The sequence below is a fragment of the Theropithecus gelada genome, chromosome 1 (assembly GCF_003255815.1).
Source record: "Theropithecus gelada isolate Dixy chromosome 1, Tgel_1.0, whole genome shotgun sequence".
NCBI classification, from domain to species: domain Eukaryota; kingdom Metazoa; phylum Chordata; class Mammalia; order Primates; family Cercopithecidae; genus Theropithecus; species Theropithecus gelada.
This window is the reverse complement of record NC_037668.1, coordinates 12812903-12832891: the sequence shown is the minus strand read 5'-3', so window position 1 is coordinate 12832891 and position 19989 is coordinate 12812903. Positions and strand designations below refer to the sequence as shown.

Sequence of the window (19989 nt, the reverse complement as noted above, 5' to 3'; positions counted from 1 at the left end):
TGAATGGACTTGGCTGTGTTCCAATAAAACTTTATTTCCAAAGGCAGGCAGTGGTTAGGTTTGGCCTGTGGGCTATAGACTGCTGATCTTTGGTCTAAACATGTCAACAAAATGGCAGAGATTGTTAGATTGGATAAAAATGCAAGACCCAACTATATATTCCTTACGAAAAGCCCACTTTAATAAATATACAAATAGGTTAAAAGTAAAAGGGTGGAAAAATATATTATGCTAACACCAATCATTAAAAGAAAGCCAGAATGTCTATATTAATGCCAGACAAAGTAGACTTCATAGCAAAAATACTGCCAGGTATTAAAGGGACATTTCAGAACGATAACAGGATCATTTCAATAAGGGGTACATAATGATTCTAAATGTTTATATACCTAATGACAGAGCTTCAAAACACATAAAGCAAAACTGATAGAAATAAAAAATGGACAAATCCACAACAATAGGTGGATCCCCTCTCTCAATAATTAATAAAATTAGTCAGAAACTCTAATAAATACCATCAATCAATTTGATGTAATTGACATTTACAGAACACTCCTGCCAACAAGAGCAGAATACATATTCTACTCACATACATGTAGGACATTTATCACCATATTCTATCTGGGACAGAAAACAGGTCAATAATTTAAAAGATTCATATCATACAAAACATGTTCTTAGACCACATGAAATTAAATTAGAAATCAATTAGAGAATAATATTTGGAAGATCCTCAAATATTTTATAACACACTTCTAAATCACCCATGAATCAGAGAAGAAATCAAAGGGAAATTAGAAAGCATTTTGAATTGAATGAGAAATACGATTCATTAAAATTTGTGAGATCTAGTACAGCAGTACATAGCAAGAAATGTACAGCATTAAAACCCCTACATCAGCAAAGGTCTCCAATCAATGATCTTAGTTTCCATCTTGAGAAATTAGGAAAAAAAGACTCAAAATAAGCAGAAGAAAGGAAATAACAAAGACCAGAGCAGAAATCAATGAAATAGCAGAAAATGAGAGAAAACTAACCCAGCAGTTGGTTCTTTGAAAAGTTCAATAAAATCAATAAACTTCTACTAGACTGATAAAGACAAAAGAGGGAAGTCACAAGTTACCAATATTAAGAACAAGAGAGACATCACTGTCACACCCATGAGGATGGCTATAATAAAAAAGTTAATAACAAGTTGGTGAGGATGTGGAGAAATAGGAACATGCATCCCCTGCTGACAGGAATGTAAACTGTTGCTGCTGTTTTGGGAAAGTCTGGTAGTTCTTTAAAAGGCTAAACATAGGCCGGTCGCAGTGGCTCATGCTTGTAATCCTAGCACTTTGGGAAGCTGAGGCAGGCGGATCACGAGGTTAGGAGTTCAAGACCAGCCTGGCCAATATAGTGAAACCCTGTCTCTATTAAAAATACAAAAAAATTAGCTGGGCGTAGTTGCATGTCTCTGTAATCTCAGTTACTTGGGAGGCTGAGCGGAGAACTGCTTGAACCTGAGAGGCAGAGGTTGCAGTGAGCTGAGATCACGCCACTGCACTACAGCCTGGGCGACAGAGCGAGACTCCGTCTCAATAAATAAATAAATTAAAAGGTTAAACATATACTTAGCATATGACACAGCAATTCTACCCCTAAATATACACGTAAGAGAAATTAAAACATATATCACATAAAAACTTATACATGAGGTCGGGCATGGTGGTTCATGGCTGTAATCCCACTTTGGGAGGCCAAGGCTGGTGGATCACCTGAGGTCAGGAGTTGAGACCAGCCTGGCCAACATGGTGAAACTCTGACTCTACTAAAAATAGAAAAATCAGCCAGGCATGGTGGTATGCACCTGTAATCCCAGCTACTCAGGGGGCTGAGGCAGGAGAATCGCTTGAACCCAGGAGGCAGAGATTGAAGTGAGCTGAGATCACCCCACTGCACTCCAGCCTGGGCAACAGAGTGACACTCTGTCTCAAAACAAAAACAAAAAACTTACACACAAGTGTTCACATCAGCATTATTGATAACGGCCCAAAAGCGGAAACAATCCTAATGTACATCAACTAATAAATGGATAAAAAATGTGGTATATCTATAAAATGAAACAGATATTATTCAGCCATAGAAAATAATGAATTTTTTTTTTTTTTTTAAGACAGTCTTGCTCTGTTGCCTGCTGGTGTGCGGTGGCACAATCACGGCTCACTGCAGCTTCAACTTCCCAGGCTCAAGCGATCCTCCCCGCTCAGCCTCCCAAGTAGCTGGGGCCACAAGCTTGTGCCTTTATGCCCTATTAATTGTGTGTGTGTGTCGGGGAGGGAGGGGTAAAGAACGGGGTCTCCCTTTGTTTCTCAGGATAGTCTCAAACTCCTGAGCTCAAGTGATCCTCCTTCCTCGGCCTCCCAAAGTGTTGGGATTACAGGCATCAGGCATCAGCCACTGTGCCTGGCCAGGAATGAAGTACTGAAAGACACTATGACATGGATGTACTTTAAAAACATTATGCTGGGGCTGGGTACAGTGGCTCATGCCTGTAAGCTCAGCACTCTGGGAGGCCTGAGGCAAGAGGATCACTTGAGCCCAGGAGTTTAAGACCAGCCTGGACAATATAGTGAGACCCGTCTCTATGAAAAAAACATATATACTTTTAAAAATTACATTAAAAAAGCCCCCCAAACTCCATTATGCTAAATGAGAGAAATCAATCATAAAACAATATAAATTATGTGATTCCATTTATATGAAACATTCAGAATACGAAAATCTATAGAGACAGAAAATAGATTAGTGGTTGCTAAGGGCTGGGGGAGTGGGAATTGGAGGGAAATGGGGAATGACTGCTCATGAGTATGGAATTTCTTTTTGGCTTAATAAAAATGTTCAAGAATTGTGGTAATGGTTATAAAACTATGAATATATTAAGAACCACTGCATTGTACACTAAATGAGTATATTGTATTGTATGAGAATTATATTTCAATAAACCTGTTATATGAAAAAAAGAAGTCTCTACAGGTCCTAGATATTAAAAGGATAGTAAGATAATATTATGAGCAATATCATGCCAATAAACAACTTCAATAAAAATAGACAAATTCCTTAAGACTCAAATTGCAAGAGCTCACTCAAGAATAGATAACCTGCATAAACCCTGTATCTTAAAAAAAAAAATGAATTGGTAGTTAAAAAAAAATCTTCCTGCAAAGAAAACTACAGGCCCAGACAGCTTTATTGACAAACTCTACAACACATTTAGGGGAGAAATAACAACTCCACACAAACTTTTCCACTAACTGAAAGAGGAGGCAGTACTTCTCAACTCATTCTCTAAGGTCAGTAAGCATTATTTTGACACCAAAACCAAATACAGACATTATGAGAAAAGAAAACTATAGTCCAATATCCTCATACATATGGAGGTATTTTTTTTTTTGAGACAAGAGTCTCCCTCTGTCACTCAAGCTGGAGTGCAGTAGTGTGATAATAGCTCACTGCAGCCTTGGACTTCTGGGCTCAAGCGATCCTCCCACCATAGCCTCCTGAGTAGCTGGGGACACAGGCATGCCACCACATTCAGTTAATTTTTATTGTTTTGCTGAGATGAGGTCTTGCTATGTTGCCCAGGCTGGTCTTGAATTCCTGGCCTCAAGCAGTTCGCCTGCTTCAGCCTCCCAAAGTACTGGAAATACAGGTGTGAGCCAACATGCTCAGACAATGCAAATATTCTTAACATAATTTTAGCAAATTGAATCTAACAAAATAGAAAAATGATAATTTACCATGACTAAGTGAGGTGTATTCTAGGAATGTAAGATTGGTTTAATATTCAAAAATTAAGTAAATAACTACAGCAGACTAAAAAAGAAAAACCTTGATCATCTCAATAGATGCAGAAAAAGCATTTAACAAAATCCAACACCTTTTCATGACTAACAATACTCAATAAACTATGATTAGAATGGAACTTCCTCAACCTGATAAAGGGCATCTAGGGAACACCTAACATCATAATGAATGGTGAGACTGGATGCTATCTCCCTAAGATCAGGAATAAGGGTAGGATGACTATTCCTACCACTTCTATTCAACTTTGTACTGAAGGTTTTATAAGACTGGAGGAGCAGCAGGAGAAAAAGGATAAGAAGGAAGGAAGGAAGAACAGAGGAAAGGAACAACTTAATTAAAACACTGGCAAGGTCGCAGGAGGGGCCAAGATGGCCAACTAGAAGGAGCTGCTGTTGGCCGCTACTATCAAGAATGAAAACAGCAAGTGAATGCTGCACTTTCAGGCTGAGGTAACCAGGTTCTCCCACTGGGACTGACTAGGCAGTGGGCACGACCCACGGACAGTGAGGAAAAGCAGGGTAGTGCAACAGCCCCACCTGGGAGCCACACAGAGCAAGGGGAGTTCCCATCCCCAACCAAAGAAGGCGGTGAGGGATTGTGGCACCCTGCCTAGGAAACCATTCTTCTTCCACAGATTTGTGCAACCTGTGGATCAGGAGATCCCCTCGTGAGCCCACACCAACAGGGCCTTGGATCCCAAGCACAGAGCTGCCCAGATGCTCAGTGGCCACTGAGGTTGCAGTCAACAGCAGGAGACTGGAGATTGCCTAAGATGACCAAGTTCCTGGGATGGCTGCCATCACTGTGGGTCCAGTCTGCCCTTTTTTCCCTGCCAGTGCTGGGGAGAATGTGTGGTTTGGACCAGGAGGAACTCCCCACAGCACAGCACAGTGGCTGTGGCAGACTGTGGCCCGACTGCTTCTTTAGGTGGGACTTGGATCCATTCCTCCTCACTAGGCGGGGCCTCCCTGCAGAAATGTCAGCAACTCCAGGTAGGGGTTTATGGGCAGATCTGATCTCTCTGGGAAGGAGCCCCCAGGGGTAGGGGTGGCTAACGTCTTCGTGGTTCAGTAGGCTTAGTCTTTCCTGCCTGCTGCCTCTGAAGGGTCTGGGCAGTCCAGAGGAGGGGGAGTCCCTTCAGTGCAGCACACCTGCTCTGCCAAGGGGCAGTCAGAGTGCTTCCTCAAGCAGGTCCCTGAGCCCATGCCTCCTTACTAGGCGAGACCCCTGTAATCAGGGGTCGCCAGACACCTTATACAGGAACATTCCTGCTGGCATCAGGTCAGTGCTTCCTCCCAGAGGAAGGAGCAGGCTGCCATCTTTGCTGTTCTGCAGCCTCCACTGGTGATACCTCCAGATGCAAGAGGGACCCAGGTGAGTAGAGTATGGATTCGACCCCCAACAAATGGCAGCAGCCCTACAGAAGAGAGGCCTGACTGTTAAAAACAAACAGAAAGCAACAACATCATCATCAACAAAAAAAGACTCCACACAAACCCCATCCAAAGGTCAGCAGCCTCAAAAATCAAAGGTAGATAAACTGAGGATGACGAGAAAGAATCAACACAAAAATGGTGAAAACTCAAAAACCCCAGAGTGCCTCTTCTCCTCCAAATGATCACAACACCTCTCCAGCAAGGGCACAGAACTGGGCTGAGGCTGAGGCTGAGATGGATGAACTGACAGAAGTAGGCTTTAGAAGGTAGGCAGTAACAAACTTCGCTGAACAAAAGGAGTAATGTTCTAACCCAATGCAAAGAAGCCAAGAACCATGATAAAACATTATAGGAGCTGTTAACCAGAATAACCAGTTTAAAGAGGAACATAAACAACCTGATGGAGCTGAAAAACACAATGTGAAATTCACAATGCAACCACAAGTATCAACAGCTGAAGAGACCAAGCAGAGGAAAGAATCTCAGAGCTTGACGACTATCTTGCTGAAATAAGACAGGCAGACAAGGTTAGAGAAAAAAGAGTGAAAAGGAATGAACAAAACCTCTGAGAACTATGGGATTATGTAAAAATACCGAATCTATGGCTGATCAGGGTACCTGGAAGAGATGGGGAGAACAGAACCAAATTTCAAGTTGGAAAACATACTTCAGGATATCATCCAGAACTTCCCCAACCTAGCAAGACAGGCCAGAACTTCTCCAACCTAGCAAGACAGGCCAACATTCAAATTCAGAAATCCAGAGAACTTCAGTAAAATACTCCATGAGAAGATCAACCCCAAGACACATAATCATCAGATTCTCCAAGGTCAAAATGAAGGAAAAAATGTTAAGGGCAGCCAGAGAGAAAGGACAGGTCACCTACAAAGGGAAGCCCATCAGACTAACAGTGGCCTTCTCAGTGGAAACCCTACAAGCCAGAAGCAACTGGAAGCCAATATTCAACATTCTTAAAGAAAAGAATTTCCAACCCATAATTTCCTGTCTCACCAAACTAAGCTTCACAAGTGAAGGCGAAATAAAATCCTTTCCAGACAAGCAAATGCTGAGGCAACTCATCACCACCTTGCAAGAACTCCTGAAGGAAGAGCTAAATATGGAAAGGAAAAACTATTACCAGCCACTACAAAAACACACTGAAGTACACAAAGCAATGACACTATGAAGCAACTACAATAACAAGTCTGCAAAATAACCAGCTAGCATCATGATGACAGGATCAAATCACACATAACAACGTTAACCTTAAATGTAAATGTGCTAAATGCCCCAATTAAAAGACACAGAATGGCAAATTGGATAGAGTCAAGACCCATTGGTGTACTGTATTCAGGAGACCCATCTCACGTGCAAAGACACACACAGGATCAAAATAAAGGGATGGAGGAAAATTTACTAAGCAAATGGAAAGAAAAGAAAAAAAGCAGCGGTTGCAATCCTAGTTTCTGACAAAACAGACTTTAAACCAACAAAGATCAAAAAAGACAAAGAAGGGCTTTACATAATGCTGAAGGGTTCAATTCAATAAGAGCTAACTATCCTAAATATACATACACCCAATACAGGAGGACCCAGATCTATAAAACAAGTTCTTAGAGACCTACAAAGAGACTTATACTCCCACATAATAATAGTGGGAGACTTTAACACCCCACTGTCAATGTTAGATCATTGAGACAGAAAATTAACAAGTATATTTAGGACTTGAACTCAGTTCTAGATCAAGTGGACCTGATAAATATCTACAAAACTCTCTACCCAAAAACAATAGAATGTACATTCTTCTTGGTGCCACATGGCACTTACTCTAAAATTGATCACATAATTGAAAGTAGAATACTCAGCAAATGCAAAAGAATTGAAATCAAACAGTCTCTCAGACCACAGGACAATCAAATTAGAACTCAAGACTAAGAAACTAACTCAAAACTACACAATTACATGAAAATTGAACAACCTGCTCCTGAATGTCTCCTCGGTAAATAATGAAATTAAGACAGAAATCAAGAAGTTATATGACACTATGAGAACAAAGAGACAACATACCAGAATCTCTAGGACACAGCTAAAGCAGTGTTAAGAGGGAAATGGATAGCACTAAACGCCCACATCAAAAAGCTAGAAAGATCTCCAATCAACACCCTAACATCACAACTAAAAGAACTAGAAAACCAAGAGCAAACAAACCCCAAAGCTAGCAGAATATAAGAAATAACCAAGGTCACAGTGGAACTGCAGGAGATAGAGATATGAAAAAGCCTTCAAAAAAATCTACGAATCCAGGAGCCACTTTTTGGAAAGATTAATAAAATAGACCACTACTAGACTAATAAAGAAGAAAAGAAGAATCAAACAGACACAATAAAAAATGATAAAGGGGACATCACCTGATGTCCCACAGAAATACAAATAACCATCAGAGAATACTATAAACACCTCTATGCAAATAAACTAGAAAATCTAGAAGAAATGGATAAATTCTTGGACACATACATCTTCCCAAGACTGAACCAGGAAGAAGTTGAATACCTGAGTAGACCCATAACGAGTTCTGAAATTGGGGCAGTAATAAGTAGCCTACCATCCAAGGAAAGCCCAGGACCAGATGGATTTACAGCTGAATTCACAGATAAAAAGAGGAGCTGACACCATTTCTTCTGCAACTATTCCAAACAACAGAAAAAGAGGGACTCCTCGCTAACTCATTTTATGAGGCCAGCATCATCCTGATACCAAAATCTGGCAGAGATACAACAACAACAACAACAAAAAACTTCAGGCCAATATCCCTGAAGAACATTGATGTAAAAATCCTCAATAAAATACTGGCAAACCAAGTTCAGCAGCACATCAAAAAGTTTATCTACCATGATCAAGTCAGCTTTATCCCCAGGATGCAACGCTGGTTCAACATACACGAATCAATAAACGTAATCCATCACATAAACAGAACCAATGACAAAAACCATATGATTGTCTCAATAGACACAGAAAAGGCCTTTGATAAAATTCAACATCCCTTCATGCTAAAAACTCTCAATAAACTATGTATTGATGGAACATACCTCAAAATAGTAAGAGCGATTTATAACAAACCCACAGCCAATATCATACTGAATGGGCAAAAGCTGGAAGCATTCCCTTTGAAAACTGGCACAAGACAGGATGCCCTCTCTCCCCACTCCTACTCAACATAGTATTGAAAGTTCTGTCCAGGGCAATCAGGCAAGAGAAAGAAATAAAGGGTATTCAAATAGGAAGAGAGAAAGTCAAATTGTCTTTGTTTGCATATGACATAATCTTCTATCTAGAAAAACCCATCATCTCAGCCCAAAAGCTACCTAAACTGATAAGCCACTTCAGCAAAGTCTCAAGATACAAAGTCAATGTGCAGAAATCACAAGCATTCCTGTACACCAACAACAGACAAGCAAAGAGCCAAGTCATGAATGAACTCCCATTTACAATTGCTACGAAGACACTATTGCTACAAAGACACATGAATGAACTCCCATTTACAATTGCTACAAAGAGGTCCTTCACTCCCCTTGTTAGCTGTATTCCTAGGTATTGTATTGTTACAATACAATTGTTACCTTTTCAAGGAGAGCTACAAACCACTGCTCGAGGAAATCAGAGAGGACACATACAAATGGAAAAACACTCCATGCTCCCAGATAGGAGGAATCAATATCGTGAAAATGGCCACACTGCCCAAAGTAATTTATAAATTCAATGCTGTATCCATTAAACTACCATTGACATTCTTCACAGAATTAGAAAAAACTATTTTAAAATTCAATATGGAAGCAAAAAAGAGCCTGTACAGTCAAGACAATTGCAAGCAAAAAGAACAAAGCTGGAGGCATCATGCTACCTGACTTCAAACTATACTACAAGGTTATAGTAACCAAAACAGCATGGTACTGGTACAAAAACAGACACATAGACCAATGGAACAGAATAGAAAACTCAGAAATAAGACCGCACATCTACAGCCATCTGATCTTTGACAAAACTGACAAAAACAAGCAATGGGAAAAGGATTCCCTATTTATTAAATGGTGCTGGGAAAACTGGCTAGCCATATGCAGAAAATTGAAACTGGAACCCTTTTTTACACCTTATACAAAAATTAACTCAAGATGGATTAAAGATGTGAATGTAAAACCCAAAACTATAAAAACCCTAGAAGAAAATCTAGGCAATACCATTTAGGACATGGCACAGGCAAAGGTTTCATGACAAAAATGTCAAAAGCAACTGCCACAAAAGCAAAACTTGACAAATGGGATCTAATTAAACTGAAGAGCTTCTGCACAGCTAAAGAAACTATCATCAGGGTGAATAGACAACCTACAGAATGGGAGAAAACTTTTGCAATCTATCCATCTGACAAAGGCCTAATATCCAGAATCTACAAGGAACTTAAACAAATTTACAAGAAAAAATCGAACAACCCTATTAAAAAGTAAGCAAAGGATATGAACAGACAATTCTCAAAAGAAGACATTTATGCAGCCGACGAACGTATGAAAAAAGCTCAAGCTCAGTATAACTGATCATTAGACAATGAGATACCATCTCACACCAGTCAGAATGGCAATTATTAAAAAGTCAAGAAACAACAGATGCTGGTGAGGCTACAGAGAAATAGGAACGCTTTTACACTGTTGGTGGGAATGTACATTAACTCAACCATTGTGGAAGACAGTGTGGTGATTCCTCAAAGACCCAGCACCAGAAATATCATTTGACCCAGCAGTCCCATTACTGGGTATATACCCAAAGGAATTATAAAGATACATACACATGTACATCCACTGCAGCACTGTTCACAACAGCAAAGAATGCGCTATTTGGAATCAACCCAAATGCCCATCAATGATAGACTGGATAAAGAAAATGTGGTATATATACACCATGGAATACTACACTGCCATAAAAAGTAATGAGATCATGTCTGTTGCAGGGACATGGATGGAGCTGGAAGCCATCATCCTCATCAAACTAATGCAGGAACAGAAAACCAAATACCACATGTTCTCACTTATACGTGGGAGATGAACAATGTGAACACACAGACACAGGGAGGGTGGAGGAGAGAGAGCATCAGGGAAAATAGCTAATGGATGCTGGGCTTAATACCTAGGTGATGGGTTGATAAGTGCAGCAAATCACCATGGCACATACTTACCTACGTAACAAACTTGCACATCCTGCACATGTACCTCAGAACTTAAAATTTAAAAAAAAATTGGCAAAATTTTTGAACAGATAATTCACCAAAAAAAAAAAAATCGGTGGAAAATAAGCACATGAAAAGATGCTCAATATCATTAGACATTAAGAAAATATAAATTAAAACCACAATGCAATATCACTTCATATCTATCAGAATGTCTAAAATTAGTAAGACTGGCCATACAGAGTGTTGGTGAGGATGTGGAACAACTGAAACTCATACACAGTGCAGGTAGAAATGTAAATGATACAATGTTTTTGGAAAACAGTTGCCTGTTTCTTTAAAAGTTAAACATTACATCTGCCATATGATCCAGACGTTCCACTCCTAAGTGCCTACTCAAGAGAAAGACAGCACACGTCTATACACAAAATTGTACACAAACGTTCACAGCAACTTTATCTGTAATATCTCCAAAATGGAAACAACCAAATATTCATCATCGGATGAATGGACAAACAAAATTGTGGCACATCCAAACCATGGAAACACTACTCAGCAATACAAAGGAATAAACTACTGATACACATCGTAAGATGGATAAAATTTAAAATAATCATGCTGAGTAAAATAAGCCAGACAGAAAAAGGATACATACTGTAGGATTCTACTTACATAACATTCTAGAAAATATAAAATAATATATAATGAGAGAAAGCAGATTGGCAGTCTGGGGACTAGAGGTGTGGGAGAGAGGCATTATGAAGGGAAACCAGGAATCTTATGGCAGTGATGGATGGATGTGTTCTCTGTTTTGACTGTGATGATGGTTGTTGCATAGGTATATATGTATGTCAAAATGTACCCAGTTGTACATAAATATATGTTTGGTTTATGTATCAGTTATACCCCAATAAACCTGTTAAAAAATGACATGCTGGCTGGGCGCAGTGGCACTTTGGGAGGCTGAGACAGATGGATCACAAGGTCAGGAGATGGAGACCATCCTGGCCAAGATGGTGAAATCCCATCTCTACTAAACATACAAAAAATTAGCCGGGCGTTGTGGTGCGCACCTGTAGTCCCAGCTACTTGGGAGAGTTGTGGAAGTCAGGGACCCTGAATGGAGGGACCCACTGAAGCCATGGCAGAAGAACATAAATTCTGAAGATTTCATGGACATTTATCACTTCCCCAATCAATACTCTTGTGATTTCCTATGCCTGTCTTTAATCTCTTAATCCTGTCATCTTCGTAAGTTGAGGATGTATGTTGCCTCAGGACCCTGTGATGATTGCGTTAACTACATAAATTGTTCATAAAGCATGTGTGTTTAAACAATATGAAATCTGGGCACCTTAAAAAAAGAACAGGTAACAGCGATGTTCAGGGAACAAGGGAGATAACTGTTACGTCTGACTGCCCGAGAGCTGGGCGGAATAGAGCCATATTTCTCTTCTTACAAAAGCGAAAAGGAGAAATATTGCTGAATTCTTTTTCTCAGCAAGGAACAGCCCTGAGAAAGAGAATGCATTCCCAGGGGTAGGCCTCTAAAATGGCCGCTCTGAGAGTGTCTGTCTTACACAGTTGCAGATAAGGGATGAAATAAGCCCCGGTCTCCCGCAGGGATCCCAGGCCTATTAGGATGAGGAAATTCCTGCTTAGTAAATTTTAGTCAAGACTGGTTGTTGGCTCTCAAACCCTGTGTCCTGATAAGATGTTATCAGTGACAACGCGTGTCCAGTGGGACATGAAACTTCATTAGCAATTTTAATTTCACCCCAGTCCTGTGATCTCGCCCTGCCCCCATTTGCCTTGTGATATTTTACTGCCTTGTGAAGCATGTGATTTCTGTGACCCACACCCTATTTGTACACTCCCACCCCTTTAAAAATCACTAATAAAAACTTGCTGGTTTTGCGGCTCAGCGGGCATCACAGAACCTGCTGACATGTGATGTCTCACCCGGACATCCAGCTTTAAAATTTCTCTCTTTTGTACTCTTTCCCTTTATTTCTCAGACCAGCTGACATTTAGGGAAAATAGAAAAGAACCTACATTGAAAAATTGGGCTGGTTCCCCGATATGGGAGGCTAAGGCAGGGGAATCACTTGAATCCAGAAGGCGGAGGGGTTGTAGCAAGCCGAGATCGTGCCACTGCACTCCAGCCTAGGCAACAGAGTGAGACTCCATCTCCGCCCCCGCCCCCCAAAAAAAGACATGCTTCCCTAGGCCGGGTGCGATGGCTCACACCTGTAGTCCCAGCACTTTGGGAGGCTGAGGTGGGCAGATTGCCTAGCTCAGGAGTTAGAAACCACCTTGGGCAACATGGTGAAACCCTGTGTCTACTGAAATACAAAAAAGTTAGCCGGGCATGTTGGTGCGTGCTTGTAATTCCAGCTACTTGGGAGGCTGAGGCAGGAGAATTGCTTGAGCCCAGGAGGCGGAGGTTGCAGTGAGCCAAGATCACACCACTGCATTACAGCTTGGGTGACAGACTGAGACTTCATCTAAAAACAAAACAAAACGAAATAAAAAAACAAAAAAAGACATGCTTCCCTAAAGTCTGCATCTTAGGAAAATACCTTTTAGTAGCTTTGCTAATTGAACATACTATCTTCATTCATTCTCTCCCACTGAATGAATCCAGATTTTAAAATGTCATCTGAGTAGTACTGACATCAATTTATTGTAACACTAGATCCTTTATATAACGAAAATCCTCATTCATCTACATTGATCAAAAATTAACTAACAAGCTGACAAAACTCCTCTTTGCACAAATACAAACCCAGCAGGAAAGTCATCAAACTAGGAAGTCAAATCAGCCTTTTCTGTAATCACATTGAAATCCATTAGTACCCGAGTCAGAGGTAAACACAAATACTGTACATAAAAAATATTATGAGAAAACCACAAAATAATTAGAACTATATGTAGAGCAAATGAATTTATCTATGGAAATACATTTTAGAATTTATTGTGAACTTAATTTTTTAGATATACACATTATTAAAAAGGACAAGTAAATTCTGAGCTGAAGGTAGAAGTTGAGGTTATATACAGTCATGTGCTCATGGGTAACACAGAAAGGAGAATGTAAAGTAAGAATTGTTCACTCTCTCTCTCTCTATAGATAGATAGATAGATAGATAGATAGATAGATAGATAGATAGGGTCTCACTCTGTCCCCAGGCTGGAATGCAGTGGCGTAATCTTAGCTCACTGCAACGTCCACCTCTAGGGTTCAAGCGATTCTCCTGCCTCAGCCTCCTGGGTAGTTGGGGTTACAGTGTCCACCACCACACCTGGCTAATTTCTGTATTTTTAGTAGAGATGGGGTTTCACCATGTTGGTCAGGCTGTTCTCGAACTCCTGACCTCAGGTGATATACCTGCCTTGGCCTCCCAAAGTGCTGGTATTACAGGCATGAGCCACTGCACCTGGCCTCAATTTAGGTATTTCATAAAATAAGGCCTTATTAACAATTTCTGACAGAAGAAAAATGCAACCTCCCTTTTCTATGTAATCTAAAAAGGAGAGAGGATAACAAATGAAGCCCAGAGATGTGAAAGATCATGCTCTCTGCTGACTCAATCACATTTGGAATTTAGTTTAATATATCAGTCAAATCCACTCTTATCTCCCTGCCATTACTAGGAAAAAACATCTAAATTCTGACAATTAAAAATAACACACTTACCATGAAAATTTTCCAAACACAGTAAATAGAGAAAAAGTAACCAAGAAAATTAAAGTATTTCCCCTTGAAAGTTTTGGAGTATTCTATTCTCTCCTGGGGGAAAACAAACACAAAACATGGTTCTCAGCAAAATATAAATTTATATTCAACACAAGTATTCTTCCCTCTATGAATCACTGCTCAGGCTAAGTCAAAAAAACCATACACTGTAATAATATTAAACTAATAATAGTAGTTATGGCCAACACTTGTTGAATGCTTACTTATAGCCAGAGACTGGAATAAACATCTTACATGCATTATCCACTTAATCTTCATACAACTCTTGTGAGATATGTTCTATTATCTTAATTTTACAGATGAGAAAATTGAGGCTTTGAGAGGTTCAATAACTTGCTCAAAGTCATACAGCTGGTGAGTAGGCTCAGGTCTATGTTTCCAAAGCCTATGTTAACTTCTATCCTATAAGGTTACTCCGGTAAAGTTATCCTAAAAAAGAACTAAAAGTTTGCAATCTTCACTAACAGATTTTGCATATTTAAATTATATTTTATTTTAGGTGTACATAGGAAAGTTACTTCTTGCAGTTTCGACACTTACTGATCTGGATCCTTTAAAACAGGGCTAGGCCATCCATGGCAGATAGGTGTCTACTGCTTTTAAAATATCACTAACTTATAAAGGAATAAAAGTAGCTACCATCTTTACCCCAGGTTAGTAGGAGGTGGTACGTGCCACCTTCCTAAATGTTGAAAAGCCTCTTCTGACTATCCCACCAACTGCTACTATTGAGAGTGTTCCATTAAGGATTTTGCTAGTGATAGGAGCAATTTCATGAAGAAATTGCTTCCTAATCCCTAATGCTTCCTGGCTGATATTGAAGCTATGAGGTATCTCTTGCTTGGCCACAGAGAAACCTAAAAAGCCATTTAGTGTTGTTCTCTCTTTAATCAACATGGTAAAAACCACACTTCAGTTTCCTTGCTCTGTACCTTGGTAGCATACAGATCAGCTGTTTCCAGAAAAAGCTGCCTGCTTAGTTCTTCCAAAGCATCCACTTCCTGTTGAATAAGAGTAAGATCTGATACAGAATGGGCATCAAGGTTTAAATCACATAGGAATTTCAAGAAATGGCAATGAGAAAGCATATACTTTTGGTTTTTCCTATAGTGGATTCCAGGAATTGCCTGTATTCTCAATTTCCTGTTTCACAGCCAGCAGTGCTACTTCAGAGCAACTGTCCCAACCTCTGACGCAGGTGTGTAAAAGCTTCTCCATCAAGAGCATTACCACCAAACAATTACCACTCAGTTTCTCTTAAGTCAAGCCGCTCAAACAGATGGTTTCATTTGTTTTTTGATTTATCTAGTTAGATTAAGTCAAATGTAATGTTCGAGATTGTAAATAGTTACATAATAATAACACCTCTAATAAAGCATAGTTGTGTCCTATATTATCTGAATAACTATAATGTTAGAAAAGGGAACTAATACTTTACTGTGTTCTAATATAGGCTAGGATTTACAGACATTACCTTCTTTCCAAACATTATCTTCTTTTATATCTTATCTTCATGGGATTGTCTTATCCCATGGTGTTATCCATTTTGCACATAAGGAAAGTGAAGCTCAGAGAGTTAAATAACTTGCTCAAAGTCACACGATTAACTGACAGAGATACAAAGTCAGATCCTCTTTTCCTCCAAAGCCTGCTCTTTCCATTACACTATGTTATTTTCCAATAACTAAATCAGGTAGAGTTATTCTCCCATTTAGAGAACAGGGACTCAGGGAGGTTAAATAATCCTGATATGTTTTTTTTTTTTTTTTTGAGATTGAGTCTGGCTCTGTCGCCCAGGCTGGAGTGCAGTGGCCGGATCTCAGCTCACTGCAAGCTCCGCCTCCCGGGTTTACGCCATTCTCCTGCCTCAGCCTCCGGAGTAGCTGGGACCACAGGCGCCCGCCACCTCGCCCGGCTAGTTTTTTGTATTTTTTAGTAGAGACGGAGTTTCACCGTGTTAGCCAGGATGGTCTCGATCTCCTGACCTTGTGATCCGCCCGTCTCAGCCTCCCAAAGTGCTGGGATTACAGGCTTGAGCCACTGCGCCCGGCTTAATCCTGATATGTTTGTTGACTCATCACTAACACAGTTCAAACCTATTATTGGCTTTTATAAACTTTTAAGTAATAAATACAGTAAATATAGCCCCTTCTAAAATAGAAGCACATACTTCAATCCAAACACTCTCTCCTCTCAGATTTTTCCCACTATTACCCAAATCAGTAAGTGCCCTTCAGTTCCTTCTTAAATAGAGGCTACTACTGGCATGGTTCAGGCCACCAAACAATATGGTTTAACTAGTTACATGTCTGTCTCTCCCATGATTAGAGGGTAAGCTCCTTGAGGACAAAGGCTGTACTCTAGTCATCATTTTATTACTTAGCACTCGGCCTGGAAATAGGAGATACAAAATAAATGTTTCTTGATTAAATAAATCTAAATTAATCCTTTTTCTTTCTCTTCCACAATCACCTTGCCTTTCTTTGATCTTATCTTCATTTGACACCAGGACATAAATCATAATTTGTAGCAAGAATAGACATCTTTCTGTAATTGAGGCAAAAGGGAAACTGTATTTCCCTGGGACAGAGAAGGAAACACGAGTATGCTATCTCATGTTTAGTTCCCCAAAGTTTTGACCTAATAGTGCCAGAGCCACACAGAAATTTGGTTACATAATTTGGGAAGTAGTTCAACATCATAACCAGTCAGGAAGAACAATTTATTAATCTATTAATCAAATCTCCTTTATTCTTTCTTAGTTTAAGACAGGGTCTAGCTCTGTTGCCCAGGCAGGAGTACAGTGGTGTGATCTGGGCTCACTGCTACCTCAGCCTCCTAAGTTCAAACAATCCTGCCACCTCAGCCTCCTGTAGTAGCTGGGACTACAGGCACATGCCACTAGGCCTGGCTAATTTTTGCATATTTTGTAGAGATGAGGTTTTGCCATGTTGCCCAGGCTCGTCTTGGAACTCCTGGGTTCAAGTAATCTGCCCACCTAGGTCTTGCAAAGTGCTGGGATTACAGGGGTGAGCCACTGCGCCCAGCCTCTCCTTGATTCTTTAAACCGAAATGTCGCTGGAGAAGCAGAGCTACTTAAAAATTGTTTAGGAATACTAATTACTTTAGAAATGGGCCTTTACCATCCCATATACAAGCCATTTATTTTAGGTAGCCATTATGCTTTATGGTGGTTTTTCAGAGTTGAGAAATGTAATAGTGTAGTGGAAAGAACTATGAAGAGGAGATCACAGTTACATTTCTAGCTTTGCCACAAACCACTGTGTGACTTAACCTCTCTGGGTCTATTTTCTCATCTGTAAAATGGAAAGACTGACTTTTTAGGACTGCTTCAGCTCAAAGACAATGATTTTATGATCTTGTGCGGGTGTTGGAAAGATGACTGTACACAAGGTATTTCCTAAGCCTAGTAGCTCTTAGGAGTTTGGACTCTGATGTAGTCAGGTACCTTAGAAGGGACTATCCCAATACCACTTTTTTCTTTTGCTCTTGGTCCACAGTTGAGAAAAAGAATCAAGCAGAGAGACAAAGGATACTTTCACTTCCTGGTGCTGAAGTGGTAACACTTTTTATCATTCCCCAGAAACCTGATGGTTTGTTATGCACTTCCCCTTTCTGGAACATTGTTCTCCGTGCCATTGCCATCCTGAAATGAAAGAAAATATAAAGCCTCAGCAAGGAAGCATGGACCCTCACAGTCTAGTCCCATCCACTTTCCAGTCTCACAACTGCCTCTCATGTACTGAGCTGTTTCTGGAAGGATATTGATTCTGGAGTCCTACTTTTGCACTACTTACAACTGAAGGTAAACTATGTGGAAGCAATGTGGCCTGGGTGAAGAAGAACAGAATTTGGGCTAGGCGATAAATTTGAGGACTGGCTCTGCCACTTGGAAGCTGGGAGGTCTTAAGAGTTTTCATCTCCTCATCTCTGGATGGTTGTGAAGATAAATGAGATAATATATATGAATTCAGGTTGTCAACTACAACGTGTTATACATAGTTTAATTACTACAGTTACCATTTAAAAACAAAATAAAACAGCTAACATACCTGGCCGGGCGTGGTGGCTCACACCTGTAATCCCAGCACTTCGGGAGGCTGAGGCAGGTGGATCACCTGAGGTTGGGAGTTCAAGACCAGCATGGGCAACATGGTGAAACCCCGTCTCTACTAAAAATACAAAAATTAGCTGGGCATGGTGACCCATGTCTGTAATCCCAGCTACTTGCGAGGCTGAGGCAGGAGAACTGCGTGACTCTAGGAGGCAGAGGTTGCAGTGAGCTGAGATCACGCCACTGCACTCCAGCCCGGGTGACAGAGTGAGACTCCATCTCAAAAACAAAAAACAAAAAACAAAAAAAAACCCAGCTAACATACCTAACTAAAGGACCAAATACAGAGTTAGAAACGAAATACATGCTTTCTTCTTTCTTTTTCAAAGGCAGACAAAAGGAAAAAAAAAATAGCAAAGTTGCATAAACCTGTCCCCGTCTAAAATATTAGTCTCTAAGTTCCAATACCCTCACCTTCTGTAATCTGTCCTACAGCTGAATAAATCAACAGGAAACATATCACTCTTTGTCCTCTCAGTCTGTGGAGGACCGACTAGCACAGTGGTAGCTGCTGGCATGTCCCAACCCACCACAAAGGTATTAACAGGGTCCTAGTGAGGATCAAAAAAAAGATCATTTGTACATAATCGATTATTTAAAGGGTTTAATGGGCCAAGGCCTACAGGCATAAAATGAACTAGGATGAGTCTAATAAAAATAGAGTAGCAGGACCAAAGAAAAATGTAACTCAAGGTGGGTATTTTTGGGAGGCAAAAGATAAAAATGGTGAAGAGCAAGAAGCAGCGTTGGTATTTATGCCTGTGACTAATACAAACAGTACCAATGGTACCAAAGATCAAATTATATTTCTATGGGTGAAATTCTTTGAGTCATTAGCTAAAATGATATTAACAAGAAAGAATGTCAGCCATGTTGACTTAACTGTTTCCTTTTGAAAATGACCTTTGCCTGGATACTGAGTGAATGAAACACAGCTCTTTTAGCTCTTTCTGCCTTTCTTCTAACTACACATCTACTATCACTCACCATTTTGGGAAGATGTAATAAACAACCAAGAAGAGGCTCAGACCTAGGAAGATTCTGACTTGTAAGATAAAGGCTCAGTAATTCTAGGTTTTTATATTTTCATAGTTGAAAAAGCTAGAACACATACATAAAGAAAGCAAGAGTTTTATTCCACTCATTTAATAGTTCATTTCAGCTTAACATGCAGGATTAAAGGAGGCAGTTGTGAGAGAGAAAGCACAGAGCTCATTTCTATTGTTCTTATTTTCAGTGTCTACAATACAACAAACACTAATGACTGGCTGTGGAGTGGAATCGATTGAGTACGTAAAGGTGACTGACACTGTGCTGTGGTCTCATAATAGGCAAAGAAGTGTAATCACTAGAAGTGAAAGTTAGAGGCACATAGACAAGCATGGCCTTGTTTTAAGCAATTCATTTTTACTTTCAATTGTATCAAGAATCTATTAATTCTAAACCAATCTTGCTCTTATCAAATGAATTGTAGATGAAAAAGAAATGATCATATATTTAAGAAGGTAACAATATTAAACCTTCTGAAATGTGAAAAGGAATTAAAAAACCCCCAACAATATGAGGTACTATAGAATTAGATTACCTTCATCTTCAACTT

General features: G+C 40.0%; 1 protein-coding gene across 6 annotated transcripts in view; it reads right to left on the bottom strand.

The window, feature by feature from the left end:
- GPR89A (G protein-coupled receptor 89A) overlaps window positions 1-19989 on the bottom strand; it is a 58943-nt gene that overhangs the window by 5457 nt on the left and 33497 nt on the right. For all 6 annotated transcript variants that reach the window (XM_025375514.1, XM_025375540.1, XM_025375503.1 and 3 more), the window contains 3 exons: window positions 17812-17921; window positions 15187-15275; window positions 14195-14287 (listed from right to left, as the gene is read on the bottom strand). In XM_025375514.1, coding sequence (XP_025231299.1) covers window positions 14195-14287; window positions 15187-15275; window positions 17812-17921 — 292 coding nt within the window. The remainder of the gene's footprint in view (window positions 1-14194; window positions 14288-15186; window positions 15276-17811; window positions 17922-19989) is intronic.